This window comes from Vigna unguiculata, chromosome 7 (assembly GCF_037176805.1).
Source record: "Vigna unguiculata cultivar grain cowpea cultivar isolate G323 ecotype 2 chromosome 7, ASM3717680v1, whole genome shotgun sequence".
NCBI classification, from domain to species: Eukaryota; Viridiplantae; Streptophyta; class Magnoliopsida; order Fabales; family Fabaceae; genus Vigna; species Vigna unguiculata.
This window is the reverse complement of record NC_140798.1, coordinates 38519500-38539079: the sequence shown is the minus strand read 5'-3', so window position 1 is coordinate 38539079 and position 19580 is coordinate 38519500. Positions and strand designations below refer to the sequence as shown.

The following is a 19580-nucleotide window of genomic DNA, read 5'->3' as shown; positions in this document are numbered from 1 at the left end:
ATATTGTTTTTAATTTTATATTTAAAAACTATTTTAAAAATTAATTATATATTTGTTATTGATTTTAACTTAAATTTCTTAAAAATTAAAAAATACGAACATAAAAGTATGACAGTACCTGTGTGTTCGCTAGTTATAGCTAATATCAATTAAAAATTTTACAATATTTTTGATGAAAAACAATTTTAATGTAAAGAGTGTTGCATGTAAATGCAACAATGGTCATTACAGTGTTGGGCTTTTAATGGTTTAAGACCCACTTTTATTTTAAGTTAATGAGTGAAATTTTAGTGAGTAAGGGTCCATAGTCAGCTACTTGTTTCTCAGATCCCTCGCAGCTGTTTACTCACTTCCTTCTTCCCTTCTGAGGTAGAACCTTATCTAGGGCACTTGCGAGTTCCTCCTTTGAGCTAACCAAACGCTCCTCCTCCACCTCTTTAAGTTGTTCCAGGTCTAGGTCTTTTTTCATAAGGATTTTCTTCTCCTCAAGTTACCTTTCAGTTAAGGTAAGGGAAACTAGGGTTTTAACGTTTTTAAAATATCTTGCATGTTTTTTTGTTGTATTTCATGTTTAGAATGCTTTGATGATACTTGTATGGGTATGAGAATGAATTGTCTGTGGTTTGATTATGAATTATGACTTCTATGAGTGAGCAGGTGAGAAACTTACTATTCTCACTCAAGCGAGCAATTTTTGCCTAAGCGAGAGTAGAAAAAACTCACCTCAGTCTTTGCTCAAGTTGTTGCTCAGGCGAGGAGTTTCAGTTTTGAACGAAGAGCAATCTTGCTCAAGCAAGAAGGTCGCAAAAAACTCACAGTGCCACTATTCGAGTTCTCGCTCAGGCGAGAACACTTCTATCGCTTGAGCGAGGGCTTTTAACTTGAATGAGACTGGTGCATGGATGCGTTTCATTATTTTATTTCTATTATATAAGTTGTTTTACTTTTGTATTATGTTTTGCTTGTATTATGAGATATTTTGAACTGAAATTGATGTGCTTGGTATGAAATGAGAATGGATAAATATGTATATGATATGAGTTTGACGTAATTCCATGAGTCTCTTGGCAGACTTAGGTTGCATCTTGACACTTTAAAGATCAGTCAGATTCACATAGAGTAGACTGGTTCAAGTGGTGAGAGTAGCAGGAGGTCTTAGTCTTTCACAGAATAATGGCCTTATATGATTATGGACTAACCTTGTGTGTGGTAGAGTGAAACCAATTGACAATGACTTTGTAGAGCAGTAATGGCCTTCAAAAATTTTTAAATTTTTTAAAAAATATTTTAAAAAGTATTTTTAGATTGATTTTTTATAAAATATAATATTTAATATTAATAAATAATAAAATAAAAAATTAAACATAATAAAGAATAATAAAATTTATTGAAATATTTTTTTGTTCTCTTTCATCTCACGTTTCTCACTATTGAATTCATTGATAACTCTTGTATATCTTTTTTTGTTTTTTGTTTTAAACAAGAAATAGAAAGTTAAACATAGATTAATTCGTTCTCTTCTAAGATAAAAAAAAAAGTAACTCTCTCCTTTCCCTTAATAAGAAAATATTAGTTTGATATTTAATTTTTTTTTACCCTACGAGTTTTTTGTATATTTATTTTTTTATGAATATAAAAAGAAAAATTATGTACTATATTATTTTTCATAACCATTTCTTAAATGTGACTTGATTATCATTTTTTTAGTAATTACGTCTCTTAAATTTTTATTAGATTTTGATAAATTATTTTTTAGTCTTAATTTTTTTAAAATAGGTATATTGATGAAAAATAAAATAATAGATTCATTTATTTTAAAGTGATAAAAGAGAATATACCCTTGAAGATGAAAATAATACAATTTTACTTCTTCATCTATTTTCAAGCATGATAGAGAATATATCTTAAGATTCAAAGAATTATATGTGAAAATTTTCATATTAATTATTTTGAATTATAGGCAGAATGTTTCATAATAATTTTTTGGAACTTATTATAAGAAAATGTTTCCAAATATGGGAATACGCATGGAAAGAGATGAAATTAGAAAAAAATTATTTAAAATAAGTTTCATATCAAATACAATTTCATAACTATAATTTTTTTAAGGAAAAACATAAAAGGATTCCAATACTAAATTATATATACTTATGTAATATTAGTAATAATAATTAAATATATAAAATTTGAGTATATTATTTTGCTCCCTTCAAACTTTTTGATCAAGATCCGTCAACCATTGAGTGCAAGCAATTAGTGAATTCGATTCCATTACATATATCTGAATGATTGAGTTAGAAAGTCTTTTACTATTTGCTATTACATGCTTTGCACGTGCTCCATGAATTGCATGTTTATAACCTGCTTATATATATATATATATATATATATATATATATATATATATATATATATATATATATATATATATATATATATATATATCCAAATTATTTTCACTAGCTTACCCTTTTTTTCTTTGTATGTTCCTTGTTTTATTTTCCGTTTTGCAATAATCACTAATGTTGGTGTGAGCAGATGTGAAAACTTCTGGTAATTGTGCGGAAGGTTGAGATGCTGTGGTTTAGTTAGGCTCCATGGATTTTTCCCATTGTTGATCCTTTCTTCTTAAGAATTGTGTTATTTGTAATTTATTGTTCAGTGGAGCATTCCTTTTGCCAAATTGTTTTATATTTTGTGATATGTTTATGGCATTGTTATGTGCATATGATACTTTTGTTTCAGTATATTTTAGATGACTGTAAAAAGTTAATTTTGATATACTTTATGTTGGTGTTCTATTTTATATATTATGATTTGGTGATCTTTTATTTATTAAAGATTATCTATTAAATAGGATGTCACAAATGGTAATTATTATAATCAACTATGAAATATAAATACTGAATTTTAACATTTGTAATTTCAATATTAAATTATTAATAAAATCCATTAATTTGTAATTTCAAAATTTAATAAAGGGTTAAACATGTTTTTTTGTCCTTCAAGTTTTAGTGAAATTTGTAATTAGTCTATCTTCGAAACTCTAGACCGATTTAGTCATTCATCTTTTATAATATGTAAATTTAGTCATTTTAACAAAATTTGTTAAGTTTATGTGACGTTACAAACACAATTTACGATAATATTTGAGCTAATAAAAAAAAAAAATATGTCAAAACGTGTAAATATTTCAAATACTAATATAAAATACACTTGAAACGTCAAATAAAATTAACAAACTTTGGTTAAAATGACTAAATTCGCACATATATAAAGATGGAGGACTAAATTAGTCTAAAGTTTCAAAGAGAGACTAATTTCAAATTTCACTTAAGCTTGAGGGACCAAAACATATTTAACCCTTTAATAAAATATTTTTTCATAATTATTAATTAAAAATAATAATAATAACACAAAAAGTTATATTCAAGACATTTCTATTCACCGTTGGATTTAATATTAAAATAATACATACATTATCTAATACATCACCAAAAAATTAACATATAAATAAATATAATATTTTAAAAGTAAATTTATACTATTTTTTATTTTTCTAACGAGTCTTGTTTATGAAGTGATTTAGATATTACGAATGGCAAAAATACCCGCGAATAAATTTTATGGATAGTTTTTTATTCATAGGTATTTATATTTATGGGTAGCGAACATTTTAATACATGTTTATAAATGGGCCGGGTGCGAGTATCATACTATCTATATCTGTGAGTATCCTTTATTCGTAAAAAATTAAAATTAAAACTTAATTCATGTTTTATTAAGTTGAATTTAATTGAAATAAAAATTAAATTTATACTTTATTAGGTTAAATTTAATGAAAATTAAAATTTAATTTAATTTATTTATTTATTATAACTTTATTTTAAAAAAATTATAAAATATTTTTTTAAATATTTGTGAATATGTGGGTATCCACGAACGGTTATTTTTTAAACGGGTACCCAATAATTAAAAAACAATTAAACGGACGAGTAACAAGTAAATTTTTTTTACAGATCAAGTTATGGATAGACATTATCCATACTCGACCCGATCTATTGTTATCTACATTCTAAATCCTTGCACGAATAAAGAGAATAAAGAAAAAAGTCACGTCGACACATCTTAAATTACAAGAATACTTCCTCTTTATATACCCTTTTGAAATAATGACTCTAACATATATTGAAATAATATATGTGACCTAAATAAAATTCTAACAATAACAATAATAATTATAATAAAAAATATATATATTATCATTGATAAATAAATTAAAAACCTAAAAATTAAATAAAACTGAATATAAACTTTTATATTAAGTAATAAATTTAGAATATTTTATCAATTTAACAACAAAGAATATGATGACAGGTACTGAAATCGAAATAATATATGATAGGGAGATACATAGAAGAAACTCATCACTATTTCTATAATATTAATAATTGAGACGAATTTGTCATTAGAAATTGGAAAAATTATAGGATTTAAGAATTACACCATCATCAGTAATGAAATTCAAAAAATATGTGTCCAATGGATCCTCCTAATGTTCGCGCCAGCCTGATGAACATAAGCTTACTTATATTGACAATTACTTGATAAATATTTGTTTTATTATTTACTAGCGCACGCATTTGTTGTGTATGATTATTTTTAATATACATGATATTATATTGATATTATATTAATAGGTGATCATAATGCAATGTCATTAACTTAATATATAAAATAAAATTATATTTATTAAAAATAAAGTAAAATAAATCAGAAAAGTTGAAAGAATAAATATTGATAAATAAAGAAAAATAAAAGAGATAGACGATTTTATAAAAAAAAATTGTAAAAGTAACAGTCAATTTTTAAAAATTTAATAAATATTTTTTTTAAGGGTAAAATTAGTATTTTGAAATGTGGATATGTAAGACCTAAGATAATGGTGTTTTAAAAGTGATACTTGTTTAAAAATAGTGAGACTCGTTTATTTTAATATTAAAAGGTTTTAGTATAAATAGAATTGTTATAAACGAGTTTCATTATTTTAAAACACATCATCTATCTAGAAATCACTTTTCTAGAGCTCTTTGACTTCTCTCTAGAAGTTATGTCTCTCAGGTCGTCTGAGTGAAGAATCGAGACCGTAGGATTGATCCTCTCGGCGAGCTCTTCAAATTAGACCGATCAGTTTCTCCATTCGCGTAAGTTCTGCTCTCTTTTTAGTCTTTTTCTATTTTCTGTTGCATGCGAGCCCTCTTTCGCTTGCATGTGACGTTTTAATCATCAGTATGAGTCTCTGCTGATCATTGATCATAACGATATGTCCTGATCATTCTTGTGATGTTTCTATATCCTATGGAGTTAGAAACGTTGTCGTTTTTAAGGCGTTGTCGTTTATAAAGTTGTCTAAGCAAGATAACAAGTAAGGGAAGCTAACTAATTCTTCTAAATTTCGCATATAAACCATGTTTGATGAACTTGATTACATAATTGTGTACTGAATTGATGTTTGGAATGTGTCATTGGGTGTATAATTGAGTGTGGGCATGAATTCTAGGTTGTTGCATGTGAGAACAGATTGGGAATCTAGGAGCAGCTCTCACCTAAGCGAAAACACCAAAAACTCATCCCCTGTCTCTGCGCGAGATCTTGCCTAGGCGAGCCAGTCTCGCTTGAGCGAGAATCTCGCTTGAGCGAAAACACCAGAAACTCATCCCCTATCTCTGTGCGAGATCTTGCCTAGGCGAGCCAGTCTCGCTTGAGCGAGAGTCACTCTCGTCTAAGCGAGACAACTTAGCCTGAGCGAGAATTCACTCAGAGTTTGGGTTGTTCTCAGTTTCGAGCCTCGCTCAGGCGAGAATGACTCGCCTAAGCGAGAAAGCCTTTTCGCTTGGGCGAGACCTTCTAGCTTGGGCGGGAACCTCTACAGCTGAATGTTATTTCTCTTTTTCTAATGGATGAAGCTATGTTTAAATGTTAAAATGCGAACTTAGTTATGATATGCATGAATTGTTATGACTAGTAATATGTGTGGTGAAATTGCATGAAGTTGGAATATGAGAAGGTGTGGTTGAACTAGGATTTCAAGGGAAATTCTAAGGGGAATGTTTTAGTGCATGTAAGGACATAAGAACTCAGGTTTGGTTGGTATCATAACGCTCTAATAACCATTAAGGCTCAGATAGAGCATAACGGATTATGTCGTGAGGAGTAGCAAGAGGTCCTAGTCTTTGGACCCGATCAGTCTTAAACGCGAAGGGGACTTACCCTGAGAGTGGTTGGGTGATAACCTCTTGAGCCCAAACTCTACAGAGTTTGGGAACCGTCACAGGTGCACGTCACCAAGAGATCCAATGTCGCTTACATAATCCGGATATTGAGTCTAAAGTCATGTATATGTGTTGTGTTGTGGTGGTCTATATGATTCTGGTAATAATGAGAAAGATTGCATGATTTCTGTTTATAATTGAACTGCAAGATTCCTTTAATCAGATTAGTTTATCCTTGCTTTTTGTGTTTATGTCTTGTGTTGTATGTTTCCTTTTGCGATGATCACCTTTTCGGTGGGAGCATATGTGGTTGCAATGTCAGAGGCACTTATGGAGGATGAGGAATCATCGTTTTAGGTGAGAGCTTTTGCAGTGGTCATATTAAGTGTATTCTTATTAGTTTAGTGTAAGTGTATAAGTGATATATTTTATAGTCATATCTTTTGTAAGACTGTATTAATATACCGTGTGCAATGGATGATCTGTTTTGGAACTATGATGAAACTTCCTATTATTATTAGTTTTAAGATGCTGAAATTGGGATGTTACAGAATACAACAGAGGAAATCTCTTACTATATTGTTGTAGATAAAAGTATTATTTATTAGTTTAAATATTAATATTATCATAAAATATTCATTAGTTACTTTTATATATATATAAATAATTAAGTGAAAATGTTATTTTAATAATCTTAAAGAATACTCATTTTAATAAAATAATGTAATATTTTAAATTAAAATACGAAGATATTAAAAAATTGAGATTTTATTATTGAGTATAAAAAATATCACGGTATACAATAAGTAAAGCGAAAAAGTAAAAGATTTGAAGGAATCCAAAGTGACGGAAGTTGGAAAAAATTATAAGGATGACAAATTAAATTTTAATATATAATTTTTTTAATTAAAAATTTTTTTATTTCTTATATTTAAACCATTTTTACATTGTGATTCACATTTTTTTAATTTCTAATTGTTCTAATTTATTGAATTTAAGCAACATGAATATTCTAACTTTTATTCTAATTTAAAACTATTCAACTAACTTACCATGTGCAGAGGTATTTGTAATACAGCTGAAGATGCAGTCATAAAATTTTACAAATTTTACTATATACAGCCGCAAAAAATACAAAATCGCTAAATTTTACAATTTAAAAATTATAGAAAATATAATTAGGATTTGTACCAATTTCATTAAAAAATCTTTAAAATTATAATTTAGGTTTATATTAATTTGGAAAAATCATAAATTTAATCCATATAAATCATAATAGGATTTATGAGATTGGGTTCTTCTATTTCTTTGATTTCTAATATCTTTCTCATTATATATCTTTGTCTTTCTTTTTACTCTCACATTCTTTTGATTGCTCATTGTGAAAAAATTAAAAAAAAATTATAATCCTTTTATTAACTAATGTTCTTCCAATCAACTTTTATTTTATTTTTTAAATAATAAAAATAACATATATATAAATATAATTTTATAATATATATAAAAAATAAAATAAATAAACTATGGGGTAACCGTGACTCGCCTCCGTCACATGCAAGGTCCGTCCTTGACATACATTAACTTATTCCCAGAAAGTCATGAACGAATAATGGTTGGCGTGGGGTGTCATTCACCCCCAGTACAATGCATTTTCTGTATTCTTTCAATCTCATGTTATGGTGGTATACCTTTTCATTATCATATGCGACAGCAAGTTATGTTATAAGTTTTAATTACTAACTTTATTACTATTTTTTAGGTTTTGATTCGTTTTTCTCCTCGTTATATTTATTTATTTATTTAATTAAGTTTTTAGTTTTGTCAAAAGTTCAACGTGGTCATTTTAGTTAGATTGACATCAATATTGTATAGTTCGTCAAAATTTAAATAATTTTTTATTGAAAAGTGTCACATATTTAAATATGTTGGAAATAAAGTGTGAGTCAGAAGTTTCACATTAGATATAATAGACAAAGTTAAACACTATATAAAAATAAAGACCCATAACAACATTGTCTTAAAATTTTAGTGTAAAAGTGGTGTCTAAGGTCTTATATGTGTAAGACTAATGTCATATAATCATATGGAACCACAATCTCTCAATGACCATGACTATAACCATAATCCATATGTGAAAAATATAAAATATAAATCCAACAAAATAAGAGAAATTTTAAAGTAAAAAATGACTTAAATTTTCATACAGGACAGACTTATAATTTAATACAGGACACCTTCAAATAATATTATTACTAATTTAACGCAATGAACTATGTTAATTATTTTTTATAAAAGTAAAAACTCAATTATTATTTTTATTTAAGAAATAATAACTCAATTGTATAAAAAAATATAGAAACTAAAAAAAATTAAAATTCCAAATATAAAAGCTAAATAATTAACTAAACCTATATTATAATTATTAAGTCATGTTATTGTTTGGAATAATATCTCATGTTATTATATTATACGACAACATAATATTTTATGCCATTTTCTTACTTGAGAATGAAATATTAAAAATGAATTTTTGTGAATAAAGTTTATTTATTCATATTGATCAGAAAAAAGAATAAACAAATTACGTAATGAAGGATATTTGGATTGTTATGATTACGAATCATATAAACTTTGAAAGCTTTGTCTTAAAAGAATAAAAGGACTAGATGTCATTTTAGTGCAACCAGTGAAAGAGCCTTTAAATTGTAAGGATTGGTTCACATACATGATTATATTTGTATACTCTTAGTTGGATACTCTTAATTTCTAACTTTCAATGATGATATGTCTGGATGCCCAGACTCTTGTTTTATAACTTTCAATCATGATTATAGTTTTGGAGCCTTGCGTACTTTTTTTTTTTTTATATTTGTATCAAAAGAAAATTAATAACAGTAATAATTATTTTAAAATAAACAATTTATTTATGAGAATTTAAAAAATCATTGTTTATTTTTTGATATAAATATATTATGTGTCATATCTTATTATTTTCAAAATAAACATATCAGCGTATATGTATCGTATCCCATACACATATCGTATATATGTATCATAGGTTATAAATATGCATAGTTAAAATGTAATATATAAATAAAAAGTTTAATAATTTAAGAAGATGAAGTAACTATATTGGGTTGATAAAAAAAATACGTCTTGAAAGTTCTACATCACCTAGAATAACTTAGGGATGAATGTTAGTGACTATATAATGAACTTTAAGTCTATCATCTTCCTTATCCAGTCAAATACATTTTAAGCTTATATTTGACTTTTCTTTTCTTGTACTTTTGTAATAGAGTGTTATGAGGTTTGAATTTATTCTTGTTTAAAAAGTGTAAATGTATTTGGGATCAAAGAGCATGAAATAGTAATTTATGTATTCTACACATTTTCATCATTTGGACACTCTTAAGGTAATTTTTTGAGTAAAGACGGTGAGATTCTTAACTGGTGATGTGTTAATATTCTTAACTGGTGATACATTTTCTCCAACTATAACTAATCACAAATATGTTTTTATAAAATTAATTGAAAACAAATAATATTATTTTAGTATGATTTTTCTTTTTATGTTAGAGTAGTAAATTATAGAAAGCAAAACTAAGATGTATATGGTAAAATATGAATAATCATGTAAAAAATAAAAAACATAAAATAAGTTGTAGTTAAAATTTCCAAACAAAAAAATGTTCAAATTTAAACAATTTAATATATATATATATATATATATATATATATATATATATATATATATATATATATATATATATATATATATATATATATATCGAAAAGTGTTGATATATGAAAATTAAATAAAAGTGACGTTGATAAGTTATATATATTACACTTTTAATAGAACCATTACTACCCTTATGACGTTTTATAGAGCATCACACTCTTATCGGTTCCTGCTGTTTTACAACTTCTTTCGTGAAAAGTTAAAATTATTTCATGTCAAATTGGTCAATTAAATAGTATTTACAGAAAAATCAAAGAAATGGACATATGTCAAATTTTAAATGGAAAAAAAAAATAATAATGATGATAAAAATAATAATAATAATGATAATAAATTTCAATAAAAATAAAAATAAAAATAAAAAAATTATAATAACTAACCTAAACGAAATAAATTAATATTTATTAAGACCAAAAATTGAGAAAATAAAAGAAAATAATAATTAATGAATAAGGAAATATATAAAAATAATTATAAGTTTTTAAAATATAAATAAATATGATCCCGCGCAAATAATATAATATTAATTAGAGTTGTCAAAATGGGTTGTCCGGCCCGGCCAAACTCGATCCACCACGGATTGGTCACTTAGTGGATCAATCCAATTCGACTCACAAAATTTGAACCTATTTCGGTCCACCACGGGTTGGTGGGTTAAACGGGTAGGCTCACTAGGTCACTTAATTACAAAAATATAATTTTTTTTTCTTAAGTCAACAATTATATTTCATATCAAAATTCAAATAAACTTGAATACAATATCAATATAATTCAAAATGATGTTAAACTCCAATACAAACCAAAATAAATAAATAAATAAAAATACAAATTACTATCTAAGATCAAAGTATTATTGTGGCTTATCCGATCTTTTATTGAATGCAATACTTTTCTCAGCAAACTAATTATATTTTTTTCCAATAATTATAGTTTTATTAGTTGAAGCTAGGTTTCCATTTGCCAACCCATCAATGTGTTTGGTTAAAAAAATAACCTATTACAAAGTCTAACATAATGTGTGTCACTGTGGGTTGGTGGGTCAACCTGGCCCACCATAGGTTCAACCCGGGTGAGCCGGGTTCTTGGTGGGCCGGATAGGTACTGAAATTTGTAAAAAAATTTCAACCCAACCCGACCCGAATCCGTGGTAGACCGGATTAGTCCATATGTTCTGACCCACTTTGGCGGCTCTAATAATAACAAAATATAAAAGTAATATTATTAGTTTTCAGAAACTTGGTTAAAAACCTGTTATATTTCAGAATAATCTAGAAAAAAATATAATAATATAAATATGAGATGTGTGAAAAATGGTTAGACAACAACACAAAAATCTCATATACGGTGTCACGCTTAGGGGATATGTGTGAGATATGTGGTAGATGACTAAAAAACAAAAAAAAAATCGACACATGTCATAAAACCAACTATAATATTTTTGGATTTTCCCAAATACATGATATCTTAAATTTATAGTTGATAATAATAATAATAATAATAATAATAATAATAATAATAATAATAATAATAATAATAATAATAATAATAATAATAATAATAATAATAATAATAATAATAATAATAATAATAATAATAATAATAATAATAATAATAATAATAATAATAATAATAATAATAATAATAATAATAATAATAATAATAATAATAATAATAATAATAATAATAATAATAATAATAATAATAATAATAATAATAATAATAATAATAATAATAATAATAATAATAATAATAATAATAATAATAATAATAATAATAATAATAATAATAATAATAATAATAATAATAATAATAATAATAATAATAATAATAATAATAATAATAATAATAATAATAATAATAATAATAATAATAATAATCTTATAACAATATTAATATTAATTATTGTCATAATAATAAAATAATAACAATAAAATAATTGTCATTATGAAAATAATGATAATAATAATATAATAATAAAATAATGTTATTGTTTTTCAAAAACTTGGTTAAAAACATATTTACTTCAAAATAAATAAAAATAAATAATTCAATGTAATAATATAAATATGATATGTGTGAAAAAATGACTATAAAACAAAACAAAAATATCATACACGTGTCAAACCTAAGGAATGTGTGATAAATGACTATGATATCAAAAGTTGACACGTGTGATGTCACAAAAACAAGCATGGATGTCTTTTGAATTTTTCCTAATATCTTCACATTTTAATATATATATATATATATATATATATATATATATATATATATATATATATATATATATATATGAAGACTAAATTGAGATCAATGATAGTGACACCGACACGTGATATTGTATTGTCATGTGACACTATTAGGAACTTGACACGTGACATTTTATTTTTTTTTTGAAAAAAATAATTAAAAATTAAAAATTTAAAAATAAAAAAACCACACACTGACATATAACACGTGATTAATGGTGGTAATAATTTATGTGGAACCTAATTGAAGAATTTTTTTCAAGAGTTAGGATGTCATTGACATTTTTTTAAAAGTGGATACTAGATCGACACACTTGTACCAAAGTGTGTACCATCCGAATAATTAAACATACAAATAAAACCTTTATAAATTGAAATGTAAAATTTAAAAACATGTTTATAATAATTTTAAATAAATACATTTATTTAAAATTTTAAAACAAAAATCTAAATAAAGTGTAATGTAAAATATAAATATAAATAAACGAACCTTTATTAAAAATATCAATTTGTATAAAAATATTATTATAACATTTATATAAATAGTTAAATTTTGTTTTAATTTAGAGAGATGAAATTGCTTAAATTTCAAAAAAAATGAAATTAAATTGAAATAAAATAACAAATATAAGAACGAAATTGATATTTTTCATATGGCACTTGCGTGACAGTGATTTAACACATGATTTTTTTAAAAGTAAAAAATAAAATAAAAAATAAATAAATAATCTAAGTGCTGACTTATAACATATTAGTTAAGGACACTAATATTGTATTAACAAAAATGACTAAATTACAACATATTTTAAAAAAAATAACTAAAGTGAGAATAATGAAAATACGAAAAACTAATTAAGATTTGAAAAAAAAAAAACAAAACCAATGGTTGTCTAACAGTTAATTTTGTCTGGACAAATAATGTTTATTTCAAAAATTTCAAAAAATAGATTATAAAATGAGGGTAAAAAGTGTTTTTTTGTTACCTTTTTATTTTAGCCCTACTTTTTTTTTTAATTTCTCCCTTAACTATATTTTCCTTTTCCTTTACCTTCTTATTTTCTTTTATTTTGTCCATGTTATTTGGTTATATATTATCTTGTAGTCCAAATTGTTTTTTTTAACACTTTTTGTTTGTCCTGGCCCAATTCTATTTTTTAACATCCTCACCCCTTCTCCATCACCTTTTACACCCCTCTAAAATTCTTCAAATCATGTCACATGTTTGCTCTCTCAACATTCCGCGCTGATTATTTCTTAACAATTGAGTTACTAATTATTTTTTATCGAGAACAATTATTTTAACATGTATATATAAGTTATTATTAAATTTACTAACTTATTTATTAATTTGGTTTCAAATTGAAAGGATAAAATTATATTGTTTTAAAGAATTGAGGTATTAAATTGAACCAAAAATTTAAATAGATTAGTAAATTGAAAATAACTATTACCCCTGTCACATGTCATGATGGTAAGTTATCACGTGGCACAACGGTAAACTACAGTTTATAAATTTAAAAAATTAAAAATTAAAAATTTTACGGTTTAACACTTGTCCTATACAGACACGGTATTAACTCCAACCTAACGGAGATGACAAAATTGAATCTTTTTAAATAACTGAAGTACTAAATTGAACAAAACAAACGTACAAAGACCAATTTGAACTTAACAAACAAAATGGATACCAAATTAGTAATTATACCGATATATAATAATTATTTTAAAAATTATGGGGTGCAGAGAGCAAAGCCCCGTTTTTACATTGATGTTTTCTAATCCGTTATCTTGACATAGCCCAGTTCGCAACGCGAGAAGAAATATATTTCTCCTTCGTGTCTTGGGTTTGTTCTTATTCTTGTCCGGCTTTTTCTCGTGTTCTTCATCAATGAGTAAGTTTCATTGTTTTTTCTTGGCCTGAATTTGTTCCTCTGTTTCGTTTCATTTCAATTTTTCACCTCTGTGCCCTGTTCTTACATTTTTCTTTTTTGTTTATGGTGCGCCTTTTGATTTTAGTTATTTGTGTTCTGCCTCTGTTAATTATGTTGGTCTTCATTGGTCTGTGGTCGTTCTTCTAGCACTTGTATCATTTTTAGTTCTACCGAAATTCAGAAATTTGTATTATTCTTTTATGTTTTTCTCATTTCAATACGTAATAGAATTTTAAAATAAGAAGGGTGTTCCTCTTTCCCGTTTTGTGAGACGTAATGGAATTTGAAATTAAATGTTAGAAGATGACGAAAAGAGGTATAGTGGAGGTGTATGGGTTAGAGAGAAAAGAGGACGAGGTAGGGTTTAGGGGGAAGAGGCTGCAGATTTTCATGTTCTGCAGAAAGGGGAAATTGATTTGTTTTTTTGAACTTTGTTATTTGCACCCTTATGGTACTGTTTACACCCTTGCAGTATTATCTACGACTCTGACATCTTATTGGTAAGATTTGGGAGGAAATAAAATTTGAACTAATCATGTTTTGTTGAGTTAGATTTGTTCGGATTAAAAAAAAAACAATTCAAAATTCAATCCAAGCCAACCCAATCAACAAAATATTGGTTCGGTTAGGATCAAATGCATCTAATCACAAAAGTATACGAAATTTTGTTTTAAGAAAAAGAAAATTACGTAATGCGATCAAAAGATTCTACGTGCTCGGGATCTTGATAACCTTGGTCTGGATAAACTTGCCGAAAGCATAGTGTACTTGAATTTGATTGAATGCTAAATAAATTTATTGAAGGAAAATGAGTGAGCTCTTAACAACTTTGTCGAAGAAGATTGAGGTGGATACCATCATCAGAGACACCTTCGATAAGGTTGTGGTCCTCCGTTTTGGTCGTGCCTCTGACCTTACCTGTCTCCAGCAAGATCACATTGTATGTTTATCTTCCTGTATCTCTTCAGTACATTTTAATTTTGTTGTTTCTTTTTCAAAATCATTTTCTTTTCTTAAATTTCACTCTTTTCCAAACCGTAGTTTCTCGTTGGTACAGCTTTCTAAGGCCGCGAGGGATGTGTCTAAGTTTGCAACTGTGGCGTTGGTTGATGTTGACTCCGAGGACATTCAGGTCTATGTCAAGTATTTTGACATCACTTTGATACCATCTACGGTGTTTTTTTTCAATGCCCATCACATGAAAATGGATTATGGGTATGGTCCCTACTCTTTTGCTCTTTAGCTTCCATGCTCCCATCCCGTTTGAGTTTTATCCATGGTTGGTTCATTTAATTAGTGATAGATGATTTACTTATGAATAACATTCCCATTGAAAGGTATTTCTTGAAACAGAAATTTTCCTCAATTTTAAAGAGTGACGAAATTTTCATTTTATTATCAGTGTTGTTGATTTGAAAGTTCTTGGTATTGAATCTGAAGATGGTTAGTGAAGTTTTGTAAGAGATGGATTAGTTGGTGTAAATGTACTGTTTTTTTGTTTTGTAGCTTTTTTCTGTAAAGGTTGGAACTTGGAAAAGTGTTCTAGTGGTAAAGTATCGTGCTCTTGTAATTTCAGTTTTACAAAACAGAGATTCAGCCATCCTTCATAATTGGGTTGTTTTATCTTGTATGATGATTTGTATCAATTATTTTTGAGCAATTCTTTTGACACGTTTGTTACTACATGTAGGACTGCTGATCATACTAAATGGGTTGGTGCTTTTCTCTCAAAACAAGACTTCATTGATGTTGTCGAGGTTTATACTCTTATTTATAATTAAATGCTTAATGTCATTTATTCACTTTTATCTCTTATCTGTATGCACGATTATATTTTTAACCAACCAAGATTACGAATTAGAAGTATGCTTTTACTAACAAATATTTTTAACTTTCTAATTCTTTCCTACGTTGATCTGTAACATTGGCTTCATATTTTTTAATTTGAAAATATCATAAGAGCTCATTTGAACTTTTTAATGAGAAAAATTATAATTGATAGCTAGTCTGAAGTTATTGAAAGGACGTGTAGATCGAAGACCCTTTTGGAGGGAGGTCAAACTCCCGAATGCTTAAAATTGACTTACTGGATTGTATGAGCACTGTCATTTGTCAGGCTGTTTTTTCCCCCTTCTGCTAACTGTAATTTTTTTTTAATGTTTAGCCAATTGTAAATAGTTTTCAATTTTCAAGTATTTGATATTTTTCTTTTTCTTCCCTTGTCCTTTCTCTCTTGTCTTAATAGTTGGGTAGGAGACCGATAATTGTATATCTTAAGCTCAATTTTGGTGTTAGGTTAGCTTCTAGATTAATTTACCCTCTTTTGGTGTTTGAACTTGTAGCTTCTAGATTAATAGTTTTGTTATAGATAACTTTTCCCGTTCTTTTCTTTATAAATCCTTCAATATATGAGTCCTTTCCTTACCAGAGACTGACCAGAGCCATCCTTCTGCTTTATTCTAATGAAAATGAATAAAAAACTGATAAAGAAAAAAACAGTAAAGGTTTAATAAACGAAATAAACCCACTAGACTATTAAGGCGAGGAAAACTGGTTCTCTTCTCTCAACTGATAGAAAATGGGAGTTTTTGTTTTGTCATGTTAGTTAAATATTTAAAATTTTAGATCTTCCCAGCTGTTAGCTAGCTCTTGGAGCTGTCCAAGATAAATTGAGTACATCTTTCTTTGGCTGACAATTAGGCCTTGTTTGTTTATTGTTTCCAAAAGCTCTTTCTGTTCTCTAAAATTTGTCTCTAAGCACATTTGGCAGTGATCAACTGAAGCACAGTGATCTTTAACCTAGCGGCCTTCACTGTAGCCTCTGGCACCAACTTGGTGTGCATTTTATCCCAGAGCTAACTTCTATAACTGTTTGTTAATTTACAAGTTAATTTTGTGAAGCTGAGTTAGTGTCTAAACACAGATTCTAAGATGTTTTAGGACCTCTCTGGATGAGCTTCTTTTATAAGAACTTTTGAGAGAAAAATAGGAAGGAAAAAAATGAAATTGACTTTTTCATAAGTTAAAATTGGTTTATGCATACGGTAGTTTGTAGAAACTACTATCTTATGCAACTTCTTCAAATTTCTATTTTTAATTTGTACACAAGTTAATTTTAGTTCATAGAAAATTCAAGTTTATTTTCTATTTTTTTTCTCTTAAAATCCTTATGGAAAAACTCATCTGAACGTACTTTGCAGAAACTTATCTTAAGCGGTTGAAGCAAACAGAAAAAAAAGGTGAATAATTGTTTTTGAAGCACTTTGGAAAACTAAAATAGATTTTGAATGAGAAACCGGTTCCTTCATCGCCTTGGTAGTATGAGATCGTTTATGAAAACAATTTTTGACACGAAAATGTTATAAGGGAGAACTAAAAGGGCCCTTAAACTTCAGTATTCTAATAGAGTTTTTTTCTTTTTTGTTTCTTTTTCAATAGTATTATATGTAAAATTCTCAAAATCTGGATGTCTTTGCTTTTGAGGTATTGATCATCGTTATTCACGAAACTGTTTATATATTCCTGCAGGCAATATTCAGGGGAGCAATGAAGGGAAAGCTAATTGTTAATTCTCCTCTCCCGCCTGAACGTATACCAAAATTTCAGATATTATACAAGGATGTCTGAAATTTGAAATCAATCCTTCAATCTCTTCCTTCTGTAAGGGTATTTGAAATTTCCGATGCGTAAATTGAAAATTTCAAATACCTTTTTATCTCTTTTCCTTTTGTATGTACTGATTTGTATAGATGAGCTTCTGCATCTTGGCTAGTAAATGAAAGTAGGATCACCTTATGTTAATGAAGAAGTTGGTGAAGGAAGGACTATACCGTCTGGAATGACATTGGTGAAGTTAAAAGGTATAAGATACTACCAAAGTCAACTATGGATTATAGATCAAGTGTAGCTTTTGTTTTTGTTTTAATTAAGATCACTTTACGTACCTATTTAGGAATGAAGAAAGTTACTGACTGATGGATTATTGAAGCATCGAATTAGATCAACTTGATTAGGTCAGATTAAGTAATTTTTTATCAGAGTAATTTGATTAGAATTAAGAGAATTGAAATTAAACTAATTTAAAAAAATAAATCAATGTGAGGTTTCCTTTTTTTTTTATTTATCAATGTTTTAATATATTTATTTTTATGTTTATTATTATTTTTATTTAATTTCATGGATGTTTACAAAATAACTCGAGAGAAAAGTGTTTACCCAGACTTCATTTTATGATATGTAACCACTTTGTTACATTCTCTAGAATAAACTTTTAATCCACAAAACAAATAGAGTAAGTTATTCACGTTTTATGTATTAATGTATTAGTATATAAAAAGTTTTCTATTAACAATTCAAATATGGCTCATTTTTGCATTTTGCAACTAGTTTTGTTTAGATATTAAAATCATTACCTTCTCAATTGGAGATGTTAAAAAGTGCAAAATCAGAGATAATCGCCCTTGACTTTTTGTGTGTGCTGAGCAAATATCTATATGTTCTATACTACCTATCACTTTCCTTATGTGCTTAGTGTCACATGCGTCCGTGTTTGTGTATTATTTTTTTATCATAGTAAAAAATAATGAAATTAATAATAATATTTTTATTATTATATTTATAAAACTAAATATAATAATTTTATAATTTAAATGTAAAATTTATTTATTTTATAGATAATATTTTAATTAAAAAGTTATTAAATTAAAAAAATGTCAAATTGAGAGAAGCTGTTAATATAAAAAAGAAATTGGTAAAATAATAATTTTAATTTAACAACTTTTATTTAAGAATAAAATTAGAAAGAAAATATGGATACTAAAAGTAAAAGTAGATTATTTTGTAATAGGGAAAAAAAAATTGATAAAAGAGAAGTGTTTCCCACTCTTTCTGATTGAATCTGCACTCAACCCAAATTTGGCAATCCACTCACTAAGGTATTTCTTTTAACACCATGTTTACCCCCGTCATGTGAACAAAAAAAAGGGTTAAAATTATTCATGGATTGGAAACATTTCAATATAATTTGCAAAATTTATTACATATTTTAAATTCAAAACTCAATAATATATTATGAATGACACAATTCAGGAACATATTGTATAATCTATAATATATATATTTTTTAAATATATATTTTAGATTGAATAATTCAAATTGTATTTTGGATTTCTAAAATACACTTTGTATTGTAATTTTATATTACAAATTTTGAAAATATATTTTGGATTTAGTATCTTGAAAATGCATTATGGATATCTAAAAATTATATTTTAGATTATATAATTTATAATACATTTTAAGATTATATAATTTAAAATAAATTCTAAATTACATAATCCGAAAACATATTCTGTATTTCTTACTTCGGAAATGTTTATATAAT

General features: G+C 26.6%; 1 protein-coding gene across 2 annotated transcripts; it reads left to right on the top strand.

The window, feature by feature from the left end:
- The first annotated feature begins 14021 nt into the window (after positions 1–14021).
- LOC114190232 (mRNA splicing factor, thioredoxin-like U5 snRNP) lies at positions 14022–18184 on the top strand. Of its 2 annotated transcripts, XM_028079034.2 has the most exons (6): positions 14022–14158; positions 15002–15137; positions 15255–15412; positions 15888–15954; positions 17398–17436; positions 17726–18184. In XM_028079034.2, exons 2-5 carry the CDS (start codon positions 15006–15008, stop codon positions 17416–17418), a joined length of 378 nt encoding a protein of 125 aa, XP_027934835.1. In that variant the 5' UTR covers positions 14022–14158; positions 15002–15005; the 3' UTR covers positions 17419–17436; positions 17726–18184. The 2 variants fall into 2 exon arrangements, with proteins under 2 accessions (XP_027934835.1, XP_027934834.1); XM_028079033.2 differs by lacking the exon at positions 17398–17436.
- The last annotated feature ends 1396 nt before the right edge of the window (positions 18185–19580 follow it).